The 13468-nt window shown below is 41.9% G+C and overlaps 1 protein-coding gene across 1 annotated transcript in view; it reads right to left on the reverse strand.

The window, feature by feature from the left end:
• The window catches only part of LOC147024419 (E3 ubiquitin-protein ligase TRIM33-like), a 204351-nt gene that overhangs the window by 61401 nt on the left and 129482 nt on the right, over nucleotides 1-13468 (reverse strand). Inside the window, exons 10-11 of the mRNA XM_085884330.1 lie at nucleotides 9936-10160; nucleotides 9618-9794 (exon numbers count right to left, since the gene is read on the reverse strand). Of these exons, the coding sequence (XP_085740456.1) occupies nucleotides 9618-9794; nucleotides 9936-10160 (402 nt within the window). The remainder of the gene's footprint in view (nucleotides 1-9617; nucleotides 9795-9935; nucleotides 10161-13468) is intronic.

The raw sequence follows: 13468 nt of genomic DNA on the forward strand, positions 1-13468 counted from the left end.
AACCCCACCTGGTATTGATTCAACAGCCGAGTGGGATTTGAACTCAGGATCCTCGGATCCCAAGCCCACCACCCTAACCATTAAGCAAACACCAGGCATAATGTGTGTGCGTGCGTGTGTGTGTGTGTGTGTGTGTGTGTGTGTGTGTGTGTGTGTGTGTGTGCACTTGTGGGGTGTGCTTACACGTTGTGTAAGCATATGAACTATGCTTCCTCATTGTCTCAGGTTGCTCACCTACATTTGATCTTTCATTTATTTATTTTTTATCATTTATATTTTCATTTATGGATGCTTTCTGACGGTTCTGCGATTTTTCCTTGTATATTGGCTTTGCTGTCTGTAGGCACACTAAATTACCTCGCTTTCCTATTGTCTCGGGTCACACACCTGGATTTTTTCCATTTGTATAATTTTTTTCATTTATGGATGTTGTTTGACGATTTTGCGATAAAATTCCGATGTACTGGCTTTGATTTCCATTGGCACACAAAATTTCAGCTTTCTACATCATCCAAAAGGTACCGATCCTTAATATATCAGTCAGTGAGTCAGTCAGTCAGTGGTGAAAAAGAGCTATATATTGTTACAGATTTGGAAGCCTCTTGCACACAGACAGTCAGCATCCCAAAGTATAGTTATTTCATTAAGTGTATGTGTTTATAGTTAGAACCCTCCCTGTATCTAAAGGGAATTACATGTGTGTGCTGCGAAGTTTCTTTCAAGTTGGATTTTTGCAATACCCAACGCCAACAAATCAATCCTTCATTCTTCGCACCATTGACGCCATTGCCCACGTGCAACGTGTCATGTACAGGGGTGACGTTCCCTCCGCACACCGTGAGCTCGTCCAATCAACAGCGGATAGCCCGACAGCCGACCCGAGGTCCTCCCCCCTTCCCTGCTTCAAGGGTGGATGGAGAATAGGGTGCCCCCCTGGTTGTTCCGTCTGGGTTCTCAGACACGCACGGGGGGAGGGTGGTCGTTGCCCCCTCCCACCGGATCTCGTCCAATAAGGGGAGGCCACTGATCGCCCGACAACCCCTCGTCCAATCCGGGGGGGGGGAAAGAAAGGTGGTGAGCTGTTGTTGGAGTGGTTGAGAGAGAAGTCGTCGTCGTCTGGCCTTTTTGCTCTTGGCCCTTTGGTCTGCAGTCGTCGTCATCGTCGTCTGCGGTCTTTTCTGGGGTTCCTCGTGGTGGTGGTGGTGGTCGAGCAGCCAGGACTGTGGTGCTCGGTCGTCGTTCGTGGCAGCCAGGATCGTGGGCTCGAGTCCCACTGTGGTGGGTTGGAGTCGGTGTAACCGCACGAGGCAGACAGGTACCCGGCCAGACTCTGTCCCCCCCAGCTGAACTATCCTCCTCGGCTGGAGGACCGAATAAAGACCCTGTGGGGTCCATTTTCTTTTGGTGTGTGTGTGTGTCTGTGATGGCGCCGTCCTATAAGTAGAAATTGTTAAGTGCTTTTGCTCACTGTACATTGCCTGCATATTCGTGATTAAGTCTGCTCTGTCTCCCTTCCCGATTACTGTAGAATAAACTCCTGTTAAATGTACCAGCTCGTTGCCTGTCGTTTCTATCATTGACACAGCACGGTGCGGGCTTGAGAAATAGTGAGGCCGTTTGTGCCGTAAATTGTCATTTGGACCGGCGTGGCTTTGGTAATTTCCGCTCGATTACACCGGACCCGAGTCGGTAACAGCGACTCGGTTCAGACAAAGCCGGCCGAGGGTGTGGCTTCCCCGGTTGTTAGATAGCGTGAGTACTTAGGTAAATTGGAATAGACAAGTGGACCCTACCTCACGCAGTCAAAATATTGGCGACCACGGTCCTTTAAGTGACCAGTCGACTCCGGAGTTATCCGGAGTGATGACCTTTCAATTTAGGTGTTCGGTGGGAGATGGCCCGACTGCCCCATCTAGCGGTTGTCCTCACCACCGAACCACAACAATATATCTACGTGTGTGCGCATGCGCGTGCGTGTAAAACTTAGACACTAAAAATTTAGATATAGACTCTAAATCGACTCCTCCCATGCTCTTCCAGCCGAAGAAGCTGCATAAAGCCTCCCAAGGTAAGCCCTTTGCTGTTTGAAACCCTTCCTAGAGTTCCTTCACAGCTGGAAAGCCATTCAAAAATAGCACACACATGAGAATCCCAGTTCTTAATGATTGTCTTGACTGTGCTCCAAGTGATATTCAAGACTATGAAATACTTTTATCCCCATCCCCTGATCTGTGCCTTGCCACAACTTTCTCCCAGAGGTCTTTTGAAAGCTCCTTGGTACTCATGGTTGAGTATTTGCTATGAAATGCACTATCCAGCAGAGGAAACCTTCAAGAATATCTGATTTTATTCTAAACTAATCAGAATCACAAGAATTTAACACAGGTAGAGGCCAATTTACTTGGTGTGAGATTGTGAAGGTGATTGGTTGCACATGAGCTAATTTACAATTGCTATTTTAAGGGGGGTGGACACATCCTTGTAAGATATTCTAGTTTTGTATTTTTAATTAATTTTCTGAAATTTGTTGAATTTGTGGGTTACGATGTGTCAATAAAAGGTGGGAAAAGTCTGATTTAATGCAATTTAACCTCATGTTATAAAGCAACAAAAGGTGAAAATTTTGAAAGGGGGAGTAGACTTTGTAAAGGCACTGAATGTATGTATGTATGTATGTATGTATGTATGTATGTATGTATGTATGTATGTATGTATGTAGACTTCTCCCATGCTCTTCTTGGGATTCTCATGCATGTACTATTTGTAAATGTCCTTACAGCTGTGGAAGAACTCGGAATGGTTTGAAAAAACAGCAAAGGGCTTTCCTTGGTAAGCTTTCTTGGTTGCTTTACGCAGCTTCTTCGGCTGGAAGAGCATGGGAGTAGTCGTTTTATTTACATAATCCTAGCCATCTGGGTTTAATTGATTAGGTGAGAGCTGTTTGGTTAATATATATATATATATATGTATATATATATATATATTATATATTATATATTATATATTATATATACACATATACATATACATATCGAAACATGTGGAGTGCAACGGAGCATTCCGCCGATCCCCATTGGACACAGTCCACACCAAAGCATCGCCTCCAATGAAGAGGCCTTGTCCCGTTTACTGTCAATCAGACAAAGATTATATGGTCATCATCAGTTAAACATTAAACGAAGCCACCGATCCGGATTTCAGGCTTATTTGCCGATATCAGAATGGCATACAAATAAATATCTAACCATTGATGACCACATTCGTCATTGGACACAGTCCACACCATGGGGATCGGGGAAGTGGCCATCACACTCCACATGTTTCGATTTTCACACCGATCTTATCCTGTGCCTTCTGCTTGAATGGTTTGCATTAGCAGGAACAATCGTCTGGGTGGCAGACGGATGGTTGTTCTGTGCAGATTATGCGGTTTTACTGTGCGAGACATAATCTGCGGTGATGCTCACCATAACAGTGAGGAGGGGCGTCTGAATTGTGTGCGCACGCACGCACACAGAAAATTGCACCCAAAATCCCATATCACATATCTCTCAGTCACTAAAATACAATCTTTTTTTTACAATAACAGTTTGAGAAACCGAGGTGCCAATGTCTTGTGATTGCATACATTCACCCCATTTAAGACTGATGGCCAAAAATAATACAAAAGTTAATACTTATGAATAAACATGTTCTGGTAACTTGGTACAATTTGCAACGTGATTACTTTATCTGCCATGTACAGTTATGCTATCATTGGACCAATCCCCTGAAAAAGGGGAAAATTGCCATAAAACATTTGTGGTTGTTTTTGAGAAGAGTGTGCATGTGCATGTTGAGGTGGGATAGGGAGAGTTTACAAAAGTTGAGAGTCAGAGGTTCAGCTTCTGATGTAACTTCAACAATGCATGCAGATTGATCCAAAGCATATATTATAGTGACATCCATTTTTCATAAACACTTGCCAGACTGGTGATTGCTAACAGAGAAAGTTACAGTTGGTTAGAGGGGAAGGATCAGAAAGAATATACCATGGGATGACAATTGCTTGCCACCCTACCCAAACACCAATTTTCTCTTCACTGTGGAACCAACCATCTCAATCTGTTTGTCTCTTCCCACCCATCCACCCCCTCACCCCTCCAAGGCTTCATAGATGGCTATTCGCTTCCTCTTTCGGTCATTCCACATTCACACCTCAGATTATCTTTTCTGCCCTCAACAACCCTCTGCCTTTCCAAGTTAGTGTTTTCTCGCCTGTTTCTTCACCCACCTGTTTTTTGTTCAATTGCTGTTTCACCCCACTTTTTCCTTCTTCCCTTATTTTGTGAGAGCTTGAATCCACCTGGTTCATCCTGTGTCCTCCTCCCCACCCCTCCCTCCCCTTGCTGTCATTTCCCCCTCACCTATTCTTGGTGAAAGCTCTTGCTATTCTTTTTCTAAGTCTCCCTCGGCTCTGTCACTCTAACCAATTTGGGTTTCTCTGCTTTATACTGTGTTCCAGCTCTTCCATGGGTCTCGATCTTATTTTTTTTTTTTAAATTGCTGTTGAGATATAGATATTATTTATATATATATATATATATATATATATATATATATATATATATATATATATATATATATATATATATATATATATATATATATATATATATATATATATATATATATATATATACACACACACACAAAAACACACACACACACACACACACGCACACACACACACACACACACACACACACACACACACACACACACACACACACACACACACACACACACACACACACACACACACACACACACACAGTATATACACAGTGTTTATAAATGAGAGTTGCTTCTATGTGAAGCCTTTTCTTGAATTTGTATACAAATCCACAAGCCTGGGCCAATTGCCCCAAAATTTGCTGTATCACATTATTTTCACACACGGAAGGAATGTCACAATAACAACTTTCAATTCTTAATCAAATTGAATGTAAAACATGAAATAACGGCTTTTTGGCCAATTGACCATTGTATGTCGGGTATCCCCTTCGGCAGGGAAAGGAGAGGAGCTTGCACAGTTTCTGCAGGCCAACACTGATTGTTAGGAGTGGTGGTTGCAGGCTCCTGTAAAACTTTTAAAAAAGAAAAAGAGGAGGCCATTTGGCCCCACATTTCTGCATTGCACTACCGAGTTTATTTTCCGACAGTATTAAACGACGATATTCTTGACATTTTACTCTAAAGTCTACAAGATCAGATGACCCAACTTCTACATACTTAAACTCCATTGTTAAATTTGCAGAAAATACATTCTTGAAAAATGCCACGAATGTGGAGGTCCACGAATGTCGGGCATTGTTTTTGTTTTTCTTTTTTTAACATGGTCTCGGCTTGTGGAAGAGAGATTACACCGAACAAATCAGGAAACAACAAAACAAAGGGAACAGCAGGAGAAAGGGGAAACACCAACGGCAGTGTGGAGGGAGAAACAAGGGATGCAGGTAACGATGAGGGATAAGGGAGAACACAAAGGGTGGAAAATATGGATACATAAGCAAAATTGTGTTTGACCAGTTTGTGATTTTGTCAAGGTCTGAGCAGAGGGGAGAGACTGCTGCCTGTCTGTCAGAAAGATGAGAGATATCAGCAGAGATAGAGGATTTTCCAGAGTCAGTGAGATCATTGATGAAGATTGGGAATAATATGGGGCTGAGAACACTGCCTTGGGGTAAACCAACCTTGACAGGAGAAGAGATGAAAGGGGATTTTTTTGTTTGTGGACAATATCGAGGCTCACATGAGAGCTAACACACAGAACGTACAACAAGGGGAGCAGGAGACAAGAGGAGCGGGAAAGGGAAGGAAAAAACAGTGAGTTAGAGACATGAGGAGATCTGTGGAAGGGAGAGGGATGGGGTTGGGTACACAGGGTAAACAAGATGGACACGACAGGGACTTTCAGGAAGGAAAGCAGGAAATTTGAAGGAGGTGGGTTTGAGGTGGATGAACGAGGGTCGAAAAGATCATGGCTTTGGATGGGGGGAGATAAGAGATGGTAGTGAACAGCTGTTTTGAAGATCTGGAGGGAAGAATGGGATTGAATAGTGTGTGGAAGTTTGTTCCAAGGGTGGGAAAAAAAGAGGAATGAAAGAGTGAAGGTGGGCAGTGATTCTTGATTTTGGTAGTTTTACCAGAAGGGGGTTGCTGGTGGACCTTGAGCGCCATGCGGAAATATGGGGGGGGACATATCTCAGATAGAGCGGGGGGGGGCGAGGCCAGATAGGAGACAGTAGAAGGGAAAAAGACCATCGACCTGCCTGTGGTGAGAGAGTGAGACGCAAAGTCTCAGCCTCACCGTGGGAGATACCAATGATCCTAAATGCCTTGGATTCAACAGTATGAAGCTGAGAAAGGTGAGAGCACGAGCACAGAGGGGAGAGCAGTACTCCATCAAGCTGCGGACGAGAGATTTGTATGTGGTCGAGAGCTCAGGTGTGCCAAGAAAGGACTTTGCATGGCGGAGGATACCCAGTTGGCAACTGGCTTTGGAGGCCAGCTTGAAAATGTGGCTTTCCCAGGAAAGATCATGGTAGATAGTGAGACCCAGAAACTTGAATGAAAGGACTTCAACAGGATTGTCGAGAAAAGAGATGGGGAGGGGGGAGGGGGGTTCCATACGGTCCTTTCGGAGAGACATTGTAAGCATGTGAGATTTGTCAGGATTGAGACATGTTCCAGGTGTTGGACCAGCTTGTGATTTTATCCAGATCTGCAGAGTGAAGAGGCTGCTGCTGCCGATCTGAGGGATGACAGATGGTACAGAAAGGGTGGAGTCATCAGCAAAGAGATAAAGAGGATTTACCAGAGAGAGTTCCGTTGAGAGCCACAAGTTGTCCATGAGAGTGGAGGAGGTCAGTAATCCAAGAGTAGAGTTGGCCATGAATTCCATCGGCAGACTGTTTGGAGAGCAAGGCAGGCCAGACTGTATCAAAAGTTTGAGATATGTCCAGAGACGGCCCTGATCTCATGTCTGATATTGAGGGCCTCCACCATTGTTGGAAGAGTCAAGCAGCATGTCCAAGTTTGAGTGACAAAGTCTGAATCCAAATTGATGATCTGGGATGAAGTTTTTGGAGAAACGGAATGATTTTATGTCAACTGTGATGATGGATTTGATGACCTTGTTGATGATTGGAAGTGCATTAAGGTAATTGGGCTGTAGTTAAGTTGATCCATTTTTGCACCTTTTATATGTAATGCTGTGATGTTGGCCAATTTCCAATTTCCCAGGTGGATATCGGACACCAGTTCTGAAGTGCATTAAAAAAAAAAATTTAACATGAGGGTAGAAACAAGTCACACTTTAAAGCTCCTTCTAACCACCCAACTCATTGACTCACTCACCCACTCAACTCATATAAATGTTTAGTACCTTCTAAAAGTGGGGTAGAAAGCTGAAATTTTGCATACTGATGCAACTCAAAGCCAATATCGCAGGAAAAACAGTCAGAAAAACTTCGTAAACTAAAATATCCATGAATAAGTTGGCCGGTGCAGAGTCTGTTTGTTCACTGCAGGTCACGTGACCCTAGACAACGGAGCTTATACTGAACCTGGTTGACAAGCAATGCAAAGCACCTCTTATTTTATAAGTTCAACAATTTGTCGATTATTTATTGAATATACTTTACAATTTGGGAATTATTTAATTTCCCACACGATTTTAATTTTTTTTTTTTTTTGCTTACTTTATATTAGTTTTTTTTGTTTCTTTAATTATTAGTTCATTTATTAAGTTTTTTAAAAAAATAAATAATCATTTTATACATGTGTGTACATTTACTTCATTAAAAAAAAAAAATTATTAATTTTTATTATTTTTCCTGAGAACACTCATTTTACGACAACTTCCACCTCTTATTTGATAACATTTGCCATATTTACATTAAAAGTTACTATGTAGCTGTAATCTTTTCAATAAAGAGCTCATTCTTATCACCAATTTTTGATTTACTGAAGTGATTTAACTGTTTGAAGAATGCAAACACAATAGGCTTTCTCTCTATCGAGTGCAGCCTGTGGCTGCTGGTTGCATCATTGGTTGGGACGCGGCTATGCCGCTGATGCAGTGTCCCCCTTACCAGTACACCGGTGCTCATTTTGACGACCTCGGAAGGATGACAGGCTGAATAAACCTCCTGGTGTATTAATTCAGTGGCCCAACGAGGCTTGAACTCAGGACCCTAGGATCCCAAGCCGCCACCCTAACCACTAAGCCAACACCAGGCTTTGGACAATAGGCTTTAAAAACATTCGAAGGAAACCTTACTTTATACATTAGAAAGCAATTACAAGCAATTCCTACACTTATGTCTCCAATGGGCAGAAGTACTGTATGGATATGTTTTAAATATTGGTAATTACTCAGTAATTGTTGAGGGGAAGGAGCAAATTAAGTCACTATGATCTGTCACATGACCCTTATTCCTCTGTCAAGTTTGGTTGAGATTGGATAAGCAAAGACCGAATTTATCGTGGTCAGACAGACAGACAGGCAGGCAGACAGACACCAAGTTGCGTATTTTAGTTCCATTGCATTTTGGATCACAAGATTTGCCATCTTTTTGGTCATTGTTTGATTAATCATGAAAATTCAACATTTTTAGTTTATCTTTTGGCTTGCACACAAATGAAACCTAGTGCTCTTGAATATAAAACTTTCTCACAATCCACATCATCAACTCGAACGGCACTTGGTAGAGCGCATACCTCCACCCGGCTGAACAGTTTACATTTTGAAGCCCACGGATAGTCCAGATCTGCATCCACTCCTGAACCAAATCAAATCGGCTTGTTCCCGCCGTCACCTACCAAACCCAGTCAACCAAGTTTTGTCCGAATCCTTTAACAGTTTACAACAATTCATGCTGTTCGTTTGAAAAAAAAAAACAAATAAATTAATGGACATCAAAAAGGAACACTTTCACCTGCTCCAAAGAAGAAATGGAACAATGACTATGTCACAACAATGACATGTTCGAAAAGCATTAAAGAGTTGCAATGATATCAAATAGAACAGAGAATTTTATGTTGGAAATCAATGAAATCTAAGACGAGAGCGAAGTCGATTGAGTGACAACAGATATCCCCACACTTCCCACCTCACAGCAAAGCTGAAAGATGGCAAAACATTCCATGAGGAATGACCCAATATCAAATTTTGGGTTGATTCCCCCCCCCCTCCATTTTGACTTCTGCGACTAAGTCCCACTAGTTGGGGCATGAACCGGGGGTTAAATCCCCCAAAAAATTGTTACATATTTCATGCGTCCCCCAATGTTGATTGCATTTTCAGTGTTTCATTTAAAAATATATTTAAAAATGGCAGTAATTGCATTTGACCTCTTTCCCTGCCCAGGGGAGCAGAACCAAAAATGATCCTGATCTTGCAACTTCTTGCCATGTGTTGATCACAACTACAAATGTTAGTTGCACATAAGCATTGTTGCACATTTCTGAGCCAATCAAAAGGAGTAAGTGGACATAGTAATGTTTGTTATATTTTTTAAATTTTAATGTAGTCGTATGAATGTTAATGCGCAAATTGCAAAAGATACAACCTGAATCTGAGGGATGTCAGGAAGGCATGGTAGGCCTTCAGGGCATGAAACTGATGGTATAGGGTGTGCAGGCCTGGCACGAGGGACTGGAGGTTGCACTCCTGGCATAGGAGGCCCCACTCCACCATGTAAGTTACCCATGGCAAAAGGTCCTCCATGGGATGCTGGGTTTGAATTCTATAGCATAGAAACAACAAAACAGTCTGCTTAAGGAACATTTAAATAAAAAGAAAACCCGACAGCAGATTGCAAAACAATGGCATCAAGTATTCTGTGGAAATATTCTGACAAGATGGCTTGTGCTTTGATATTGCATACCTGACGAAGGACCTGCACATGTATTACATTGTGGCCAGGGGGTCGCTGCAAACCAATCATTTTTGCTGCATTATGGGTTGACTGGCGTGTTGGCTGTGCCGAGAGAGACAGTGTGACTGGTGGCACACCGGCAGGAATGCTAGAAGTGGGGATGAGGGGTGAGGTTTGGGTTGGGCCATGGCCCCGCCCAGTGAGAAAGCCCGGCAAGCTAATGAGGCCAGGGGGCTGAATATAATTGAGGGGAAAAGGGAGAGGGGAAATGTGGGACAAAGTTTGAGGTTGTGAGGTGTTCAATTCAATTATATACATTTTGTTATCTCAAAGCAAAACTTTACAACAACATCATTACAAACATACGATAAGTTTGAGCTTCTGCAAGTCAGGCACAGTCAATGAACAGCATACGTTCAAAATAATGCAAACACAATGGAAAGAAATAAAATAATTTTAACATGATGAATTTTAATCAATCAATCAATTCTAAATGCTATTGCCTAATCCTGAGCATTGAAAATTATGCATTTAATTTTTGAGATTTCTCAACAGTATTCCTCACACCAATGGTAAAACCAGTTTAATATTTTAAGCAAGTATATCTGGTAGTTAGCCATTAGTACAAGCAGAATACAGCACCTAAAATTTTTTATTTTTAGGATTGCAGTTTTTCAATACAGAATGAGGCCAAAACTAGAACATGATAAATTATAAATGAGAATGCACTTGCGGGAGGTGATGACTCATGCCATTATGTTTGTCTTTTCGTAATGGTTGTTTTGCGATTTTAGATGTATGGCACTATAACCAACATTTTATAAGCAACTTCAATGCATACAAGTTCCGTCTGTAAAGGCAGCAATTTTCTTCCATTCTGTTCATTATCTTAGTACAACTTGCAGTTTTAGTTACGAAAGCAGAATTCAAACTTGCTGTTTTGGGTATTTATGTTTTATTTTAACATGAATGGTCTCAGACTTCAAGATCGAAAACTGCCTAGACAATCTCCCTCAAATTTTGCACAGAACTTGGGATACCCACGGGAACAGTTACTCTGTCAACAAAGAGAGAAGAAAAAAAACAAAACATACAGATGGGATCATCACAATAATTGTCCCACCTGAGTAATAATGAAGCAAAAAAGCAACAGGGAATAGGAAGAAAAAAAATTATACAATTCAAATCCTTTCTGACCTCTAAACAGTAAAATACACTGTATTCATATTTCCTGGGTTTTACTTAAAGTACTCATACTGAAGGATGGTTTGCTGGCCAATATTCCAAACCAGATGTATACAAAACTCCAGTATTGAGCTGCTTGACTTCCAATGTTCATCTCTTATCTCCAAATGTCAGTTATCTGTTCTAAAAGTTATCCGCCATTTTGACTGGAATGAGCTTTGCAATTCCCGATACCAGTCAGGAGTGGAACGTTGCTGCCAACTTTCAGCCGGATCCGCCCAGCGGTTTGGCCGGAGAAGTCGAAATAGAAGACGGATGGATGGGCAGACGGACGACAACACCTTATCTGGCATTGCAATTCCAGATAAGCCAAAAATACGCAAACTTCACTTCTCAAAATAATCTCCTGGGAGTGCGATCTACTTTTGGCAGCTGTTCGTCGATGATGTGAAGGCTGCAGTAAAGCTTTCTTCATGGTTGTAATAAGGCCACAGTTATAGTAGTTGATGACATCCCTGACCTGGTACAACCATGAAGGTGGTTTTTCATTTTTGGAAAGAGGAAAAAAAAAAAAAAACACTGGGTGCATTGTCCAGTGAAAATGGTGTATGTGGGATCAGGAGCTTCTCTTTGAACAACTCTTCCATCTGAATGGCCTGATGGGGTAGGGAATTATCGTGGTGGAAACAAAACCCTGATTGTGTGAATTATCATGGTGGAGGTGAATCCCCTCCACCAATGCATAAATTAGATGTTTCTTTTGCATGACCGACAGGGACTGTTTTTCTCAACACCACACACAAAATTGCTTCCAATAATGGTTGGCCTTTTTGAAACACAATGGGCGAGTATATTGCCACAAGCATCTCAAAAGATGACCACAATCATATTCTTGGATGATACTTGCATGGAAATCTATTTGGTGGAAATAAATCTGAATGCTTTCACTGTGCTGACTGCCTTTTGTTTACTGGATTGAAGAAAGGCATTAATCCAGGTATCGACAATAGTCACAATGGTGTTCAAAAACTGTCCACAATTCACAGCATTCCTGGTCACCTTGTTCTGAGAAATGGAGAATCATGTGGCCTTTTAGTCATGCGAGAGCATTCGTGGAACGCAGCATCCAAAAACTTGTGACATTTATTTATTTATCTTACACAAAGGTCTAGGTTTGTGAAAGACTTAAACGAAAAAAGAGCAGTACATTTACAAACAACCAAAATGTATGGGATGATGGATGTACACAAGGATTAAAAGAGGAATGACACAAAATGAATAACAATAGCCGGGATGGGAAAATACTAGGAATCATGTGTTGAAGAGATCATGGATGCAGCACTTAAAAGCAAGGATGAAAAGAAAATGGACACAGGAAGGTTTTCCCCAATTGGAATAAGGTGATTAATGAAAGCAGGGAGGCAACAGCCTGGACTTTGGGAGGGTGAGGTGAGGGTTTCTTGAGGAACAGATGTGACCTGGGTTAACTAAGGGAGGGTAGAGGTAAGAGAAGGCAGAATGAGTAAGGTCACATGTAAAGGCCCGGTCACACCTTGACGTTTTAGCCAACGTATGCCGATTTTTGAATTTTTTTTCTAAAACGCTGGCACACGTTGAATACGTTATGGGTAAGTTTTGATAACATTGAGAGCACGCTGAAAAACACTGCCATACGTCGTTGTACGCTGGCTTTAAACGTTGTACTTTTTGGTTGTCATCAAATTTTTTCATGCTTGAAATTTCACGACGTATGCCGGCGTATGACTCACACGTTCCGCTACGCTGGCCACAAGTTGTATGCACGGTCTGCGATCGTTGACAGACGTCAACACATGCTACTTGTAAGTTAGAGTTGTAGTTAGAATAAGTTAGAATAAGTTGAGACACGCCGAGGTAATGTTTAGCGTACCCGAAACTTATTTCTAACCTATGATTAACGTGTTGTTGGCACGTTACGCGGTCGTTGCCACACATCGACAGACGTTACTTTTAAGTTACTCATAGGCTGAAAGACGTCGGTATAATGGATCGTCCTTGCGTCAGCATCCACGGCCACGGCCAGGACACTTATTTGCAGCATTCTTCAAACTTTTCTTGGGCATGACGAGGATGTTCACACTTCGATGTCTAGCTTGGCTATGATTCCAATTGTCCATCGGCAGCGTCTATTTAAAATAGTCGAGTTTGAGCGTTTTAACACGTTCAGAAGAAACGCTTCAAATTTCCAAACCCCAGCGTCAAAAAACAAAGGCGAGTGACAGCAATTTAAATCGTTCATTGTAAACAATGAAAATAGCAGAGTGGTACCGTTTAAAAGTCGTTGAGTGTAAAAAAAAATCCAATTGTTGAGCGCAAGC

Source organism: Eptatretus burgeri, chromosome 6 (assembly GCF_056783735.1).
Source record: "Eptatretus burgeri isolate ZD-2024b chromosome 6, Ebu_testis_v1, whole genome shotgun sequence".
Taxonomy (NCBI): Eukaryota; Metazoa; Chordata; class Myxini; order Myxiniformes; family Myxinidae; genus Eptatretus; species Eptatretus burgeri.